The 15452-nt window shown below is 38.2% G+C and overlaps 2 protein-coding genes across 5 annotated transcripts; one reads left to right on the top strand and one right to left on the bottom strand.

Moving 5' to 3' along the window:
- LOC109721268 (transcription termination factor MTERF9, chloroplastic) lies at nucleotides 3126–10960 on the bottom strand. 4 transcript variants are annotated; one of them, XM_020248770.1, is made up of 7 exons: nucleotides 10406–10960; nucleotides 5678–5768; nucleotides 5534–5583; nucleotides 4762–5445; nucleotides 3846–4302; nucleotides 3623–3755; nucleotides 3126–3532 (listed from the first exon to the last, which is right to left on the bottom strand). In XM_020248770.1, exons 1-5 carry the CDS (start codon nucleotides 10670–10672, stop codon nucleotides 3967–3969), a joined length of 1428 nt encoding a protein of 475 aa, XP_020104359.1. In that variant the 5' UTR covers nucleotides 10673–10960; the 3' UTR covers nucleotides 3126–3532; nucleotides 3623–3755; nucleotides 3846–3966. The 4 variants fall into 4 exon arrangements, with proteins under 4 accessions (XP_020104359.1, XP_020104360.1, XP_020104357.1 ...); XM_020248771.1 differs by having other exon boundaries at nucleotides 3623–3728; XM_020248768.1 differs by having other exon boundaries at nucleotides 3623–3760; nucleotides 10406–10959.
- LOC109721536 (armadillo repeat-containing protein 4) lies at nucleotides 13524–15162 on the top strand. The gene has a single exon (XM_020249188.1). The coding sequence runs from the start codon at nucleotides 13524–13526 to the stop codon at nucleotides 14907–14909; it is 1386 nt and encodes a 461-aa protein (XP_020104777.1). The 3' UTR covers nucleotides 14910–15162.

Here is a 15452-nt window from a genome sequence, read left to right as displayed (position 1 = left end):
TTTTTTTCTTTCTTATATGCATCTGCATTATTTAGTGTGGTTTTTTTTTTTTTTTTTTCATAATGCAGAGTCTACCAAATTGGAAATTAATACTGGTCAAAGAATGGCCACAAAGTAATCATGCATTAGATGATAACCACCTCTTAATTGAGCAATTTAGGTCTTTTTCATATAATACCAGTATTTGTGGATGTGGATATAAATAATGAAATAAATATGAGCAGATTCTGAGACCCACTAGCTTTTTCTTTTCTTTTTTGGCAAAATTATCCTCCAGGTGAAAGAAAAGGCAAAAGAATTCCCTGTAAAGTAAAGCACTTCCACCTTCCAAAAAAAAAGGGCTTTTTAAAGTGAGCTGTCTCATTTATTACATTAGGTAAGTGGATGATAAGAAGTTGCCTGTAAAGGATCATATACAAGGACCACATCAACTTGTCATACAATAATATCTCTCTCTCTCTCTCTCATGGTCATAAGATTCACCTCTCCCTAAGTTTTGAGTTCTCAAATACCTCAGCTTCTTTCTCCCTTTCAAAATACTTTGAGAGGGGGGGTGGGGGACAACAAGAATCAACCTGCATTGTGGTCCTCTCTTTCACAATGCAAGTGGGCTTGAGCTGATCGCGATCGAACGGTCATGATCCCGCACAATCCGCACCGGGCGGTGGGGATTTGCGATCCTACCTGCATGTTCTTTAGGCCCATTGTTTACATCTCCTTTGTTTTAGTGGTGGCTCTTAGTAAACGCGAAAGGGCGCCCCGAATCACCGTCACCTGGCCCGCAATGACGCGTAACGATAGGCGCGGCCGATCGCAATCTTTCGTCGATCGAGTTTAACCAGATCAGCCGCGACTGCCGTCCGATGCAAATGATAAAGAATTGGAGCTAGCATTGTTTTTTTATGTGTTGTTAAGCTTTGATTCAGTCCCTTTCACTTATCTTAAACTAAGCAATTATCTGCATCTGATCTGTCCAATCTATTTTTCTCTACAAAACAAGTGGTCTTGTAGGAGTTACAGTGCAGTTTTGGGGGGTTTGTGTCTGTTAGTAGATAACTTTTGCATAATAATTGGTGTTGTCCTTTTTAGTCACTTTCATATGTGTTTTGCAAAATTTTAAAAATTCTGCAGATACCATTTTAAATATGAATACGACCGTTCTATCTGACTGCTTGTTCATAACGTTTATAATTACCTAGATATTAGGATGGATTAATGCCAATCAACTTTCAAATGACATTTTCAAATGCGACATCCCAAACATCAGATAGATGGGTTTTATATATAGGGACTAAGAGCTCTATTACTATCGACTTAAATATTTTGGACCGGTGATTTAGATTCAATCGTTATATTGACCATATAGGCCTTCTTATGGAGCCTTATGGTGGTGTAAAATAGAGCAGAGTGTTCTTATAATATTTATTTGAATCCAACAAGAATTATTAGTCCTATATTGACTGAAAATATGAATGGGTGTCAAGCCAAGCTATTACTATTAGCAAGGCAGGCCTAGCCTCCATGTGAACATCATCTTATTTTCTGAAAGAGTACTTGCAATGTAGTGTTGTGGAAACCTGAAATGTGCAAATATCTAGTTGGTTTTAGTTTCATAGACTATCCATCAACAGTTTAATCCTTCAAGTACTCCTACTCTCTCCTAGTCAAGTGTTTAGCTAACAAACAAGGTAAGAGTTTCACATTGGTATGACCCTAAAATAAGTTTTTTTTAGATTCAGAAGCAGAAACTCGAACTTGAAGTTGCATGCATCGAAAAACCGTAGAGCCGTCTTTAAGAAAAAGCTATTATATGCATCTTCTAACAATTCGATTCAAATAGTATTTCAGGGTAAAAACTATGAATATCTGATTTCTATTGATAGCCAATGCTTAATAGCCATGCGGAAAAAAATGTTAAGCCCCTCATGTCTTTCTTTTCTTTTTTTCGTCTCTTAATAAATGTCTGTAAATTACATACGCACATCCTTTTTTACATATAGCGGGATTTGATTTCAAAGTCAATGCCATTAATGCCCCCTCTCCCGAATAACGATATTATTTGCCCTCGGGGCATTTGGATTGCCGTAATTGCACTTCGGGTATAAATCAAGTTCAGTAAAAACCTGCTATCAAACTCTATGCCACAATTTGGATCTTTCCACGATGAACAACTTTTGGCCTTTCAGCGAAAGATAATTTTCAAGAGATTGAACTAGGTGATAATTCTTCTTGTGGTCAACTAGAGTACTAATGTTTGTACTCTTACTAAATTTAATTTAAAATGGAATTCCAATCACGTCAATCCAAAATACCCTAAAAGAGCCGCAACTTTACGCAACGGTCATGGGACTCACCTGATCCAACCTTATCTTCTTCTCATTGTGTTGGAGGCCCCCACACAATAATAGCCAAGGGATGTTCATACCCCCTTTCACACATTTCTATTCAGCAAGTGGCTGACAATGGCTCTCCAAGATACTTTAGATCTTTCATAGCTTGGTTGGTATTCTAGCCACTATCTATGGGACCAAGAATTGTACGATAATTCAATCCGAAATGAAATCTTAGATAGCCATTATTTTGAATTTCATGGGTCCTAGACTAATTCCTATGGCCTTGAAGTGGATCAGGTTGTGATGAACAACAGTTTGTTAAGGGGTGGACCACAGCTCAGAATGATCAGGTGCAGTAGATTACAGCCTTGGTTCCAGATCACATTTGAGTTTTGGATCTTATGGAGTTCACTGATCCCATCTTTGGTTTAATCATCCAAAAGTTCTGGTAAAAGACCGCCACGCCTTCCAATGCTTCTAAACACTAGCACCAGATATCATCTTAGTTTTTATTGCTGTACCAAATAAACTTCATGCTCTGTACTACAGTAACATAAAACAAATGTAATGTTGATAGGTAGCTGCAATTAGAAAAGATAACTGGAAATATATTGAGAAATAGAATAACTCAAGGTGTTGGCTCGAACAATAGCCTTGTTTCGCAGAAAGGTACAACATAACAACTTATTATCCTCCTTATCAAGCACTAAGGTAGGAGAATGAACCCAGTTTTCTATGTAAAACTACTACCACTACTAGATATATACAGACGACAATTTAACATGGAAAAGATGGCAAAATAACACTGTTGATTAAAGTGATGATAATTTTAGTTGTTTCCATCCTCCCTGCATGCCTATTGCTATGCATAGAAGACTTTTCAGAGAAAGATGAGCATGCATAATCTCCAAAAAAAAAAAATTGTAGAATATAAAAATGATGATCATACAAATATTACAAAAGTATAAGCAATCACAGAGTGAAAAGACATAGTTTGATGCATTAATGTGGCACAAAATTGTTGAGGTAGCACAAGTCAGTATTCGACAGTTGCATCACAAAGGCAGTTTGTATGGTTGCAAGTAGCAGTTTGACAAACAATTCATGAATCCAGAAGCACCACGCCAGAATGGAAGTTTGTTCTAAGAACAAGAGAGCTGAGTATTGTAGCAGCAAGTATCTCATATAGGCAGATGATCCTGGAAGTTCCAAATCACAGCATCAATAAACTGCTAATGAAAAGTTCGGCAAACCGACTTACCAATCTGAGTAATGAGATGATAATGAACCTCATCGCATAGGACTGATGTAGCAACTTCTGTAGCAACTTCAGTTGCATCTTTATCCTTACAAAAAGGTTGGCACCCGGTAATACATCATTACATCCCCATTGCTCTGTATGTAAAAATATAAGCAACCAAGCTTTCCTGAAAATTGTTAGTACTTCAAGCACCTCAATATAAGAGTTTGCCAGGAAAAAGAAACTAAACTAAAATGAGCATCTTAACTTACAGTACATATATTGTGTCTGAGCCAGAAGGAAGCAACTTCAACAGCCTCACGAGACATAACGTGTACAAAGCGAATGAGGTGCTCACATAACTTGTTAAACCTTGATATATAAACCATTGTATTACTTAAAAGTTGATGTCAAAGTTTTCCTATCATACTTCTTTGCAAAGTCTGTGAGTAGTAAATTCTGCCTGAAAGCCAGATAGTTCTCTAAGGTAGTTCCAGCCCACTGCTGACAAAAGCGAACATCAGTAGGAACCAATGAACTCAAAGGAAATGGACCTTTCGGAACTTTCTTTAGTGAAACCAGGAATTTATGGCGAGGTCGGATTCTCTGCTCCAGAGATAGGCTCAAGTACATGGGGTATTTCGTCAGGGACTGCACCTCATTGCGGAGTTCATTAACCAAATATAGATACTTAGGCTTCAGATTTCCCTCCAATGATAATGACAATACCTAAGAAGGAAGATGAGAGAAAGATGAACAGATGAAGGACACGGGTGAAATACCGAGATGGTCCTTCAGCTATTGCTTTATTGCAGCTGGCTCCACTAATTTACATAAATTGGTAAGTAAGTCACTGAAGTCCATAACTTAAGTTGATCCTTACCTCTATTGTTTATCCCCAGGGTATAAAGACTGTTTGTGTATGTGATGGAAATGTCATCAAGTTCGTTAAATGAAGGAAAAAAATAAAACCACGTGAGCCTAAAGTTTGCAAGCTATACAAACAAATTGTTGGCTGCGCTTTTAATCAACTCGCACATATAAGTGCTCGTTTTTCTGTCTTCTTCATATAACCATTAGACTCCTTAAATGGGATCAGTGACGTGGATCGTACCATACATTTAAGAAATTAAATCTACCAGAAGCTACAAGCATATAAAGATGTGAAAAGGGAGTTTTAAATACAACCTGAGTAAGACTTGTTAATACTTTCAAAATATCAGAGTTGCGCATGCCGATACTCCTGAGAAAGTTGATTCTAGGCAAAATCCCATCCTCAATGCTGTAATGAAGGAGTTGTGGGTGTTTGGTGACCATTTTGACCATGCTATCTTTGGATGCTCCTAGTTCCTTCGACAAGAAAGAGAATCTAGAGGTCCATGAGTTGTCGATCCTTTGAACCAAAATCTGGGGGCTTAACTGCACAATTTTGCTAACATCACTTTCCTTCACACCCACTTCTTCAATCAAATATCTAATTGTTGGCTTCAGGGAATGTTCTACACTGTAAGAGAACAGGGATGGAGTGGCAGCAATTATCTGGCCCATTCGAGAGTTTGGAATTCCTATACTCGCCAAGAAGGAAACATGGGATTTCAAATTGTTAACAGTATACTCTAAGATTTGCGGCTGCCTCGTAAGTATCCTTTTCATATCTTTGTTTTTGACACCAATAGCTAACAAGAATCCCAATCTCTCCTTCGCTGAAGCCAAGTTTATCTGAAGGCAAGGCATATGTCTCTCGTAGATGGAAACAAAATGAGATTCTTTCAATCCAAAAGTGCTCAAGTAGTCGATAAGTGGAAACCATTTCTCATCAAAATCTAGTTCTTTTTGCAGCTTCTGAAAACTAACTTTGGTTTCATTCTTCAGCTGCAATAAGAAAGAAAGATGAATATTTTATATAATTCCTTCACCAGCAAATAATCCAGAAGCTCCTTAGTCATATATAGTAATATACCTTTTCTATGCTGTCCAAATCAACGGTTTTTGACTGCTTCTTTTCGCGTCCTGTTCGGAGAAGCATTTTGTTACCTTGAAGGTATGATCTAAGAATGCTAATAATAACTGTCCTTGTAAGACTTCTCGTATGGTTGTCAGATACCTGGCTTTTCGAAAGGTTTACTCAAGTTAAACTTTTGAAGATCTGCGTCAATAAGTTTAGCTCCATGGTACTCCAAATCTGAAAAATCATCCTGAACCATAGAGAATAATATGAGAAGATATATCATGATGTAAACACAATGAAGGCAGAAGGAACTATAAATGAAAAATATTATACAAAAGCAGCAACCATCTTACTCTGAAGTTCATACTTCATCAAAAGAATCCAATGGTGCATTCTAATTCTTAGACCTCAGCAACCAGAATTACTAGGCATGTTCCCAGTCTATATGGAAATTATGAAAAAAAGACATTACATCGATTAATCGAACAACTGCAGGATGTCGATGTTCATTAAGCACCAATGTGGATTTTCTATTTGTTGACTCAGCAGCATAATCCTTCATATTTAGTAATAGACAAACATATTATTAATGCTTAATAAGCATCATCACAAAAAAGGTTCATTGTATTCATAATTGAAATTAGTAACATTTTGCATTAAGTAACCAGCCACAATAATTTGCATAACAAATTTAGAGGGTGGAAGATGGAATCACGTAGAGTTATGGCTCATTATGAATTCTTTGAAATTTTGTTTAGTTGGGCCTAATTTGGTTCAAATTTAGTCAATAAAAGTCATGTTATGTCCGATATGAGTTTAGTTAGGATTTTGATATCTTATTGTATCAAAAGTCATTATCTTAGTTTATAACTTTGATCTTTGAATTGGCTACCATTAGTGTGGGTTAGCCAATTTAGGCGAGTTATTAAATCATATAAATTTATCAAATATCTTCTTTTGGATAAGTCATTTTCTGACAAAACCCTAAATTAGGTGTAAATTTGATTAGATGAAGATTGTGCCTTCAAGACAATAACGTAATAATAGGAGACCCCTAATGCAGATTGGTTATTCCTGTTAATATTATAAAAATTTGTTGTTCATATTCCAAAAAATAAATCAGATAATGGAATAATTTACTCAACAATAAGCAGTACAAACCTAAAAGCCATAGAGATGTTACACATACTTCACTTCAAGAAATCACTTCAAGAATGATTTCAGAAGCAAAAACTATTAATCATAAGCAACAAGTTGAAAAACAATGAACTATAACAAATGTACGACAAATCCACAGCCAATCACAACTGCAAGAGTGCAAATTTAGAACTTCACTTTTTGCACAACATCAGGCATATAAAATCATTAATTAAAAGAGGAAGTACACACCTATATACTCCGAATCCCACATACTAGTACCCCTGAGAATGGCTTCAATATCAAATTTAATTTCCCAGACGAACCTGCTAGTATTAGTAACCTTTGGGCCATGACCACATTTCAAAATTGTTAAAGCAAAAGTAACCGGTTGTAATGTGCTATTCATATAAATAGCCCTACAAACTCTCCTGCAAAATCTAATGTGGTACTGTTTGGTAATCCTAACAATGACACATCCTATACAAATTGTCACGGTGTATAGGACTCGCACATGACAACAAACCAAATAATATGAGTATAAGAAAATGAGAGAGTGAAGTTATTGGTGATGCACTAAGGGGCCGTTTGGTTAGATGTAGTTGCAGAAACAGTGTAGTTGAAAATACATGCAGTTGTAAATACTGCAGTTATAATTACACCTAGTCTGTTTGGTTTTACGCAGTTGCAACTGCTGCAGTTACATTTCTTCTGTTTGGTAATATGAAGTTGATAGTTGTATTTATGAATTTTGTCACCTCTTCAGATAGAGTGGTGAGGTTATCTTCACTAAACATAAAATAATTATATAAATTTATTAATTATTTAAATTTACTATTTATAAATAAATAAGTAGATATATATAATATTTTTATATTTTTCAATAATTCTTCAACTTATTAATCGACACATTTAAAATTTTTAATTTATTTAATTTTAATATGTAAATCAAACTTTAAAAATTTAAACGATTCTCTCTTTTTTTTTATCAAATTTAATAATTATAATTAATTAAAACTTATTAAATTAACATACACGATCACATTCTATAAAAATTTAGAAAAAAAAACTATATTTATATTTTAAATAAAATAAATTTAAAAAAATTAATTTTTTGCACAAAGCTTGATTGTCTAAAAAATTTTATTAGTATGAGTTTATTTATAAGTATTTGTATTTACCTAAATACATATATTATTTATTTATTTAGCTATTTATTTATTTATTTATTTATTATTATTAATTTGTGGGTGATCCTATCCCTCACCAACTGCTGCAGTTGGAACTACGACCAATTTGAATGTAGTTCCAACTGCAGCATTTGGCCCTTCTTGTGCAGTTGGAACTGCAGCAATTGAACTCAACTACACTAAACCAAACAAAGGAATTGTGGCTGCATGCATTTGCAACTGCACTGCAGTTGCAAATGCGTACAACCAAACAGCCCCTAAGCTACGAGAGAGAGAGAGAAAGAGAGAGAGAGAGAGAGAGAGAGAGAGAGAGAAACACGGATGATCCTGTCCTGTGGAATACATATCTTTAAATAGAGCTCAGATTCTGTTTACATCACTAAACTCAACTTTATAGAGAACTAACTCTATAAGAGAGTGAAAGAGGAAGGGCGTGAACCAAGGTGGAGGATGAACGGTAGGGAAGCGGGCTGGCTTAAAGGAGGAAGAAAAGCGATGGCAACAGATGCAACTATACCAGCAACCTCTAATTTACAGCTGAATTCAGATCAAATCCAACATGGGATAGATCAAAATCCAAATCACAAGCGAATGAACCATCTGACTGAAAGTTGAAAGACTGGACAAGCATTTCTCGGTTGTTACTGAAGGATCCTATAATAGAAGGGAGGGTGATGAGGGTGACACAGCAGCTTGAAGGAACGAAGAAAGAGACCATAAACTATGATCAGGCAGAGGGATTTTAGTGTCGGCGCAACTAAGGCAGCAGCAGTTGCCAGCAGAGGTTTAGAAGGAACACAGGAAGAGGCGAAGAAGTGGTAGAGGGGAGACGGTAGCAAAGCAAAGGAAAGAGAGGTGGCAGGGGGAAGAACATTCAGTGCAGTAGGGTTAACAAAGGATGGCCTGGACTAAAAATGGAGCCACAATCAGCGATAGTTGGTGACTCCTTATGCACCAAGGTAAAGGAGCATAATTCTGCAATATCTCCCAGGCATAGGCAACAGAGATAGTTACGCAGCAGGTGGCAGCATCGTGCCTAACAATAAGATAGCTGAAGCATCAAATATTGAGGGTAAAAGGAGGGTACCAACGCGCTGTCCACCGAAATTACTTGTAAGTGATAAATACCGAGCCATTATTGTGCAAGGAACTTGCAGTTACCTTAGTTTATGAAAAAGAGTGCAGTGAAAGAAAATTATGAGATATTCCAATGGAAGCATTAGTCTCGAGTTATGGTACACTAAGAATTTTCTATCTATGGCATTTTTGATAGCGATTGGGCAAGTATAATTAGTGATTGAAGAGCACCAGTGGGCTAGGATTGAAAATATCATGAGGAGCAACGTACTGATCCTAAAGAAACAGCACACCATAGCATAACTGTTTTCAGAAACAAATTACCAAGAAACAACACACCACAGCATAGTTGTTCTCACAACAAATTGTCAAGAAACAGCACACCACAGCAATACTTCTTCTTGACAAGTCTCTCTTCCAAAGCCCATAAAATCTCATTCACAAGTGAAACACCAAATCACCTCTCTCTCACCCTTTTCCACACCACCAAAACTCAACCTAAGGATTCAAATGCCCATCAGCATGGGCCGCATCCATCGTGGCTTATCATGCTAACAAGATACCAGCATGATACGACCCCTATGATGATGGCATGTCTTAAAATCCTTTTTCTTTGCAATTAGCAAATAGTTATCTTAATAAAATTCAGAAAATTTGACAAAGATATATAATAGGCAATTAAAATATATTGATGCCAAAGAAATAAGTTTTTTAAGCCAATATGTGTTGTCACACAAGTTGGTTTTTGACCCGTCTACATAAGCACGGCAGGCATGACACACACCATCCCATATCGTACAACCAATCATTGAAATTAACCTCACCCCAACCACCAACAAGACGCCACTCCGTCCTCAATCAAACAACACATCTCCATCTCACTCGACTCAAAGCACATCAGCATAAGGAGCCCAAACTCCAATACAGCAACACCCACAGGAGTGTTGGTGCTGCTTACAGGCACAAGAACAGAACTATGCACAAAACTGAATAACGAATTTAGAGCGAAACATCATTAACTAGCATGAATGATTCGATTAATCAGCATCATCAATTCAATTACAAAAACGGGATCACAAAAAACCTTAAACAATTCAAGATAAGGATTCAATTCACAAGATGCAATGACCCAACCTATTAGCACTAATAACTCGTTGGATTTAAATCACCAATCCAAAATACTTAAATCCAGTTATTATTACTAGTGCACTGTGCATCATGAAATGTGAGACCCATCACATATTTTCAAATTGGTTCTGATATCAAATACAACGTCCGAGCCTATTAGCGCTAATAATTCGTTCAACCCAAACCACTGGCCCAAAAATGCTTAAACCTAAATCACACACAATTTCTTTTCTTTTCTTTTCTTTTCTTTTCTTTTTGGTCTGATCAGAGGTGGGAATAATAGGATGTGACAATCCAATCCAACACATCAATCAAACAACAAGAAAATAACAATATAATCAAAGCCACTCACATCATCAGAGAACTCCTCTTCTTTGCTCTCCCCCTCCTCCTCCTCCGCATCGTCGCTGTAGGGCGGCGTTCTCCGGCCATGGCGAGATCGGCGGCCGGACTTGAGGAGGCGGGGGTTGGAGTGGGAGGAGAAGACGGCGAAGCCGACGACGGCGAGGCAACGGCGCAGACCGTAGAGAGGAGAAGAAGAAGAAGAAGAAGAAGATGAAGAAGATGGAGGAGGGGAGGAGAAGAAGAGGGGAGAGGGGTGGAGACCTAGCAGCGCCATTGAAGTGAATTGTTGCGTCCCCTGTTTCTAAGGAGAATAAGGTCGGGGGGAATTAGAAGGAAACGCTTTCCCCATTACTGGTGGTGAACGGTGAGCGGCGAATGGTTGGTTTTTGGAAAGAGAGAGAGAGAGGAGAGAGAAAGCCCCCGGAGGCGGAATATCTTCTTGGCTCTTATCCACTAATAAATAGGGAAAACGCTGCTCCCTGTCCGTCCTTAGAGATGCAAACGTGGACGGACCGGACGGCAGAGAATTCGGAACGAATTAATCTTAATCTTAAAAATGGATTGGAAGAGAGGATCGAATTTTTTGACAATTTTTTAGCACGTTAGAATAGATCGAAGAAAAACACGGATCTCTCGTCTCCTGCACTTGACGGATCGAAACGAATTCAAAATAGATTATATTTATTTGGCTAAATTACAAAAAACCTCCTTATAATAATCCACTTTTTTACTTTTCCTTCCTGACATTTAAAAACCTACACTTTGCCCCCCTGTAAAATAAAAAATGTTCAGAAGGGAGTTACGGTGTGTAAAATGACCATTTTGTCCCTCGCCATTGTCGTCTTCTTCCCCATCTTCTCTCCTCACTCTCCTCCGCCGGCCTCGCGGGGCGCCAAACTCACTCCGGCGAGTTTCTCTTCAGGTCGAGCAGGAAGGCCGCTCACAACTCCGCCGGCGCCGCCGCTTCCAAACCCGGGCACCGCCGCACGGGCTTCGTCCCGATCATCCCCACCGCAGCCTCCACGACGAGCACGGCATGGCACGGCGCCGCTAAGGCCCGGCGAAACCCGGCGCGGCGCCGCTGAGGCCCGTCGCGCGGAGCGACATGTTCACCTCCGGCACTGCGAATTACGGCCACGGGAGCATAATGCGGGGCGGGGAGGCGGCGGCAGCAATGGCAGAGGGGTATTTTCGGCATAAAAAATTATTTTTTAACGGAACCCTAACGGTAGGAGGTGAAGTGCACATTTTTCATTTTACAGGGGAGCAAAGTGTAGGTTTTTAAATGTCAGGGGGGAAGTGAAAAAGCGGGTTATTATAGGGAGGTTTTCTGTAATTTAGCCTATTTATTTATATTTTTAGTTCTCACTTATTGCCCTATGCGGAATAGGAGCTCAACCAAACTGAAGCTATTTGCACTTCTATTCGTGAGTTATTTGGCATGTTTGATTTTCGAGTAAGAGGTTGTTTGGTTTTATGTAAAACTATAAGAAAAAAAAAATGGTAATGAAATAGTGAAATTAATCGAAAGTAAAGACATGAAACTAAGTAAATTCTTATCTATAAAATTTGACCAATATGTAGGATTAGAATAGGATGTAGATAAATTCGTTAAAAATAATAAAATTTTAGTGCAACTATTTATTATAAAAATAAAAAATTCTACTATATTACACTTACACCACATCATCAACAATCAGTCAATATATCTCTCTATTTGTCAGAAAAGTATAATAAAAATATTTTTTAATAACTACAATGGAATGAATGAACTTAAGGGGGAGGAGGAAGCCTACTGTATAACACTTACACCGCATAATTTATCCCTAATCAATCATATCTTTTTTTTTGAGAAAAACGATATAATAAAAATATTATTTAAAAAATTATGGTTGGCTGGGTAAATTCTAGGAGAGCATTTTGAGTGGTTAGGAATACCAATACAGCAATATTAGTCATAAGTGTTGCATTTTAAATTTTTTTTTAAAAAAAATTAATTGGTTAAAAATACCACATCAACAATGTAACGGGTACATTCTAGACTTTTTGGTAGTGTTTGGTTCGGGAACAAGGGGGAGAATAAGCCCTTGTTCCCCCCTTTGTTCCCAAATGCAACGTTTGGTAACCGAGAACAGTAGTTCCTGGGTTTCTGGAACTATCTGGTATAAGACTGGAACTAGCTGGAACTGTTGTTCCACCTTTTTCCTGGAACAAGCTTGTTCCCGAATGAGAACAAGGTTAATTAAATATAAATTTAAATTTTAATGATAGTAAATTATTAATTAATCTAATTAATATATTTCAATTATTATCTATTGCTGAAATAATAAAATAAATAAATAAATAATTAATTATAATTAATTATTTATAATTAGATAATAATAATTATTAATTTAATAATTATTATTTATTAATAATTATTAATTAAATAATAATTATTAATAATTATTATTCTTAAGAAATAGATAATCGATATTATTATTNCTTCTTCTTATTTTCAATATTAAACTTTAATTGTAATATAATAGATTAATTAATTGTAGTTTTATAATGAATTTTTATTTATTATTTATTTATTCCAATTTAACCATCCAAATGCTATTTATTTTATTACTAGGAACAATTCAATTTTCATCCAAACGTAAAATTGGTCTAATTTCCGCTTATACCTGAACTTGTACTTATTCCTGGAACAAGTAATTTTTACTTATACCTGAACCAAACGCACCCTTTCGGTACAAGGCCCGACCGGCGTCGATCTATCTGGGTTGGGAAATGGGAACCGTGCTCGGCCAAAAATATTAAAAAAAAAAAAAAAACCTGCGAATGCGAAAATAATATCACACGAGCATAATCTGACGAGCAAAAACCCTTCGGAGAGCCCCTCCGTTTCTTAATCCCGGTCAGTCAAATTAGATTCCCCGCACGACGATCGATAGTTGATGCCTCAATTCTAGGGTTTCCTCCCCGTCCCGAACCCATTATTACCGAAACCCTAAACAATTTTTCTTTTCTTTTTTTTTGCGTTTTTTGATTGCTATAAAGTGCTTATATAGGTCGAATGCTTTGGTTTCCTTTCTATATGAAGCTACTTTTTCTAGGAATTCACCAATATTTTTACTAGCATGGATTGTGCCCCAGTTTCTGAATCCCACGGTAGTAGTAGTTGCAGCAGCAGCAGCAGCAGTAGTAGCAGCAGCATTGATTGGGACGAAGCAGTCCATTTGTACATACGCGTAGTCGAAACCGATGGGGCCGAAAAATTGCAGGCCAAAGCCACTTTAGAGCTCGCACGGCTCGCAAATCGAGCCCGCGGCTCGAGTCCGACTCTCTGGTCTGCCGCTGCCTACGCTTTGTGCCATGTTGCCTGCAGCTTCGGCTGCCGGCTGGCCCCGATAATCGGCCAATCCGGTGCAATTCCAGTAGTTCTCAGACTGCTGCCCGATTCCGAATACCGATTCCGGAGAATTCTGCTTAGATTGCTAAGCGCGCTCGTCTCGTTCGACCACCCCAATCGGGTGATCCTCATGCGAAGTGGGGGTTTGGAAGCTATTTTGGATCTGGTCTCTGTTTGCGCCGACGATACGAAGAAGTACTTGCTGGAAATCATCAGCGCTTTGGCATTGCTTAGAGAAGTGCGGAGGGTGATCGCGAATTTAGGCGGCCTTTCCTACCTCATCGAAGCCGTTTCGTATGGTAAAATGGCTTCGAGAACTCGCGCGGCGCAGGCCCTCGGGTTGCTCGGTATCGCGCGGAGGGTCAGGCATATGCTCGTGGAATTGGGGGCGATACGAGCACTTGTCGGGTTACTAAAGGATGGTGATGAATCGGCTAGGTTAATCGCGGGCAATGCGCTTGGAATAATCTCATCTCACGTAGACTACCTGCGGCTTGTGGCAGAGGCCGGTGCCGTACCTTTGTACGTGGAGCTTCTGCAAGGAGCCGAACCTCTCGGGAAAGAGATCGCGGAAGATGTGTTTTGCGTATTGGCCGTGGCTGAAGAGAATGCCGCGTTGATACTAGAACATTTGGTGAGGATTCTTCAGAGTGGAGATGAAAATGCGAAAGCGGCAGCGGCGGACGTTATTTGGGACCTTTCTGGGTACACTCATTCAGTTTCGGTAGTTCGAAGTTCGGGCGTAATTCCGATTCTGGTTAAGCTTCTTGAAAATGGAAATGACGAGTTAAAAGAAAAGGCTTCGGCGGCCATTGGGCAACTAAGCTACGAAGGAGCAAATAGGGAAGCTATGGCTGAAGCAGGGGCCGTCGATGTTCTTATTGGTGTGTTGAGAAATGACGCGGAGGAGCTGAGAGAATACGCCGCTGAAGCTTTAATGAATTTTACTGAAGATCCGGCTTATCGAGAGAGAGCATCTGAAGTGTTGGAAGTTCCATCGTTTGTGTCTATACGAGATAGGTTGGTTCGAATCCGTGCTTCTGATGACTTCATGGTTAGGTCTATGAGGCTGATGAGTGTGGATCAGCTTGCATCAGAGCCAGATTTGACGTGACTCTCCAGTGGTATAACCGATGATTATGTAGAGAAGAGAACAAAAAAAAAAGGTTGTTTGTTTTTTGATTTGTTGTTTCATCTTGATTTTGTTAATTTGATGGTGAAGATTTTAATGATACTAGTGTTTATGGCTCAACCTTTTCCAGTTGTGTCCGAATCAACCTTCTCTTGCTGAGATCTGTACTCGTTTTTGCTTGTTCAGATGGGCATTTCCAATAAAAAGAGAAAAATAATGGATAATTTGTGCTTAACATTTTGCATGAACTTTCATATTGCTGGAAACGGCCTCATATTTCTCTTTTTCCCATCTTAATGAAAAATGAATTTGCTATATCTAAGTTGTTGTTCTTACCCTCTTTGAGCTTTTTAATCTTGCTTGTGAAGCGACATATGGTTGCTACTGTGGTTTTCTAATTGTCCAATTTGCTTGCTTATGTTCTCCTGTCTTTATGAATTTTTATTTATCGTCACAATGTTTATGTATATGTATGTTTATGTATCTGGATGTGCTGTCCTACGAAAGTTTAGATATTATGAGTGA

The sequence above is a fragment of the Ananas comosus genome, linkage group 15 (assembly GCF_001540865.1).
Source record: "Ananas comosus cultivar F153 linkage group 15, ASM154086v1, whole genome shotgun sequence".
Taxonomy (NCBI): Eukaryota; Viridiplantae; Streptophyta; class Magnoliopsida; order Poales; family Bromeliaceae; genus Ananas; species Ananas comosus.
Note: the sequence above shows the minus strand (reverse complement) of the source record. Positions and strands in the feature narration are given on the sequence as shown.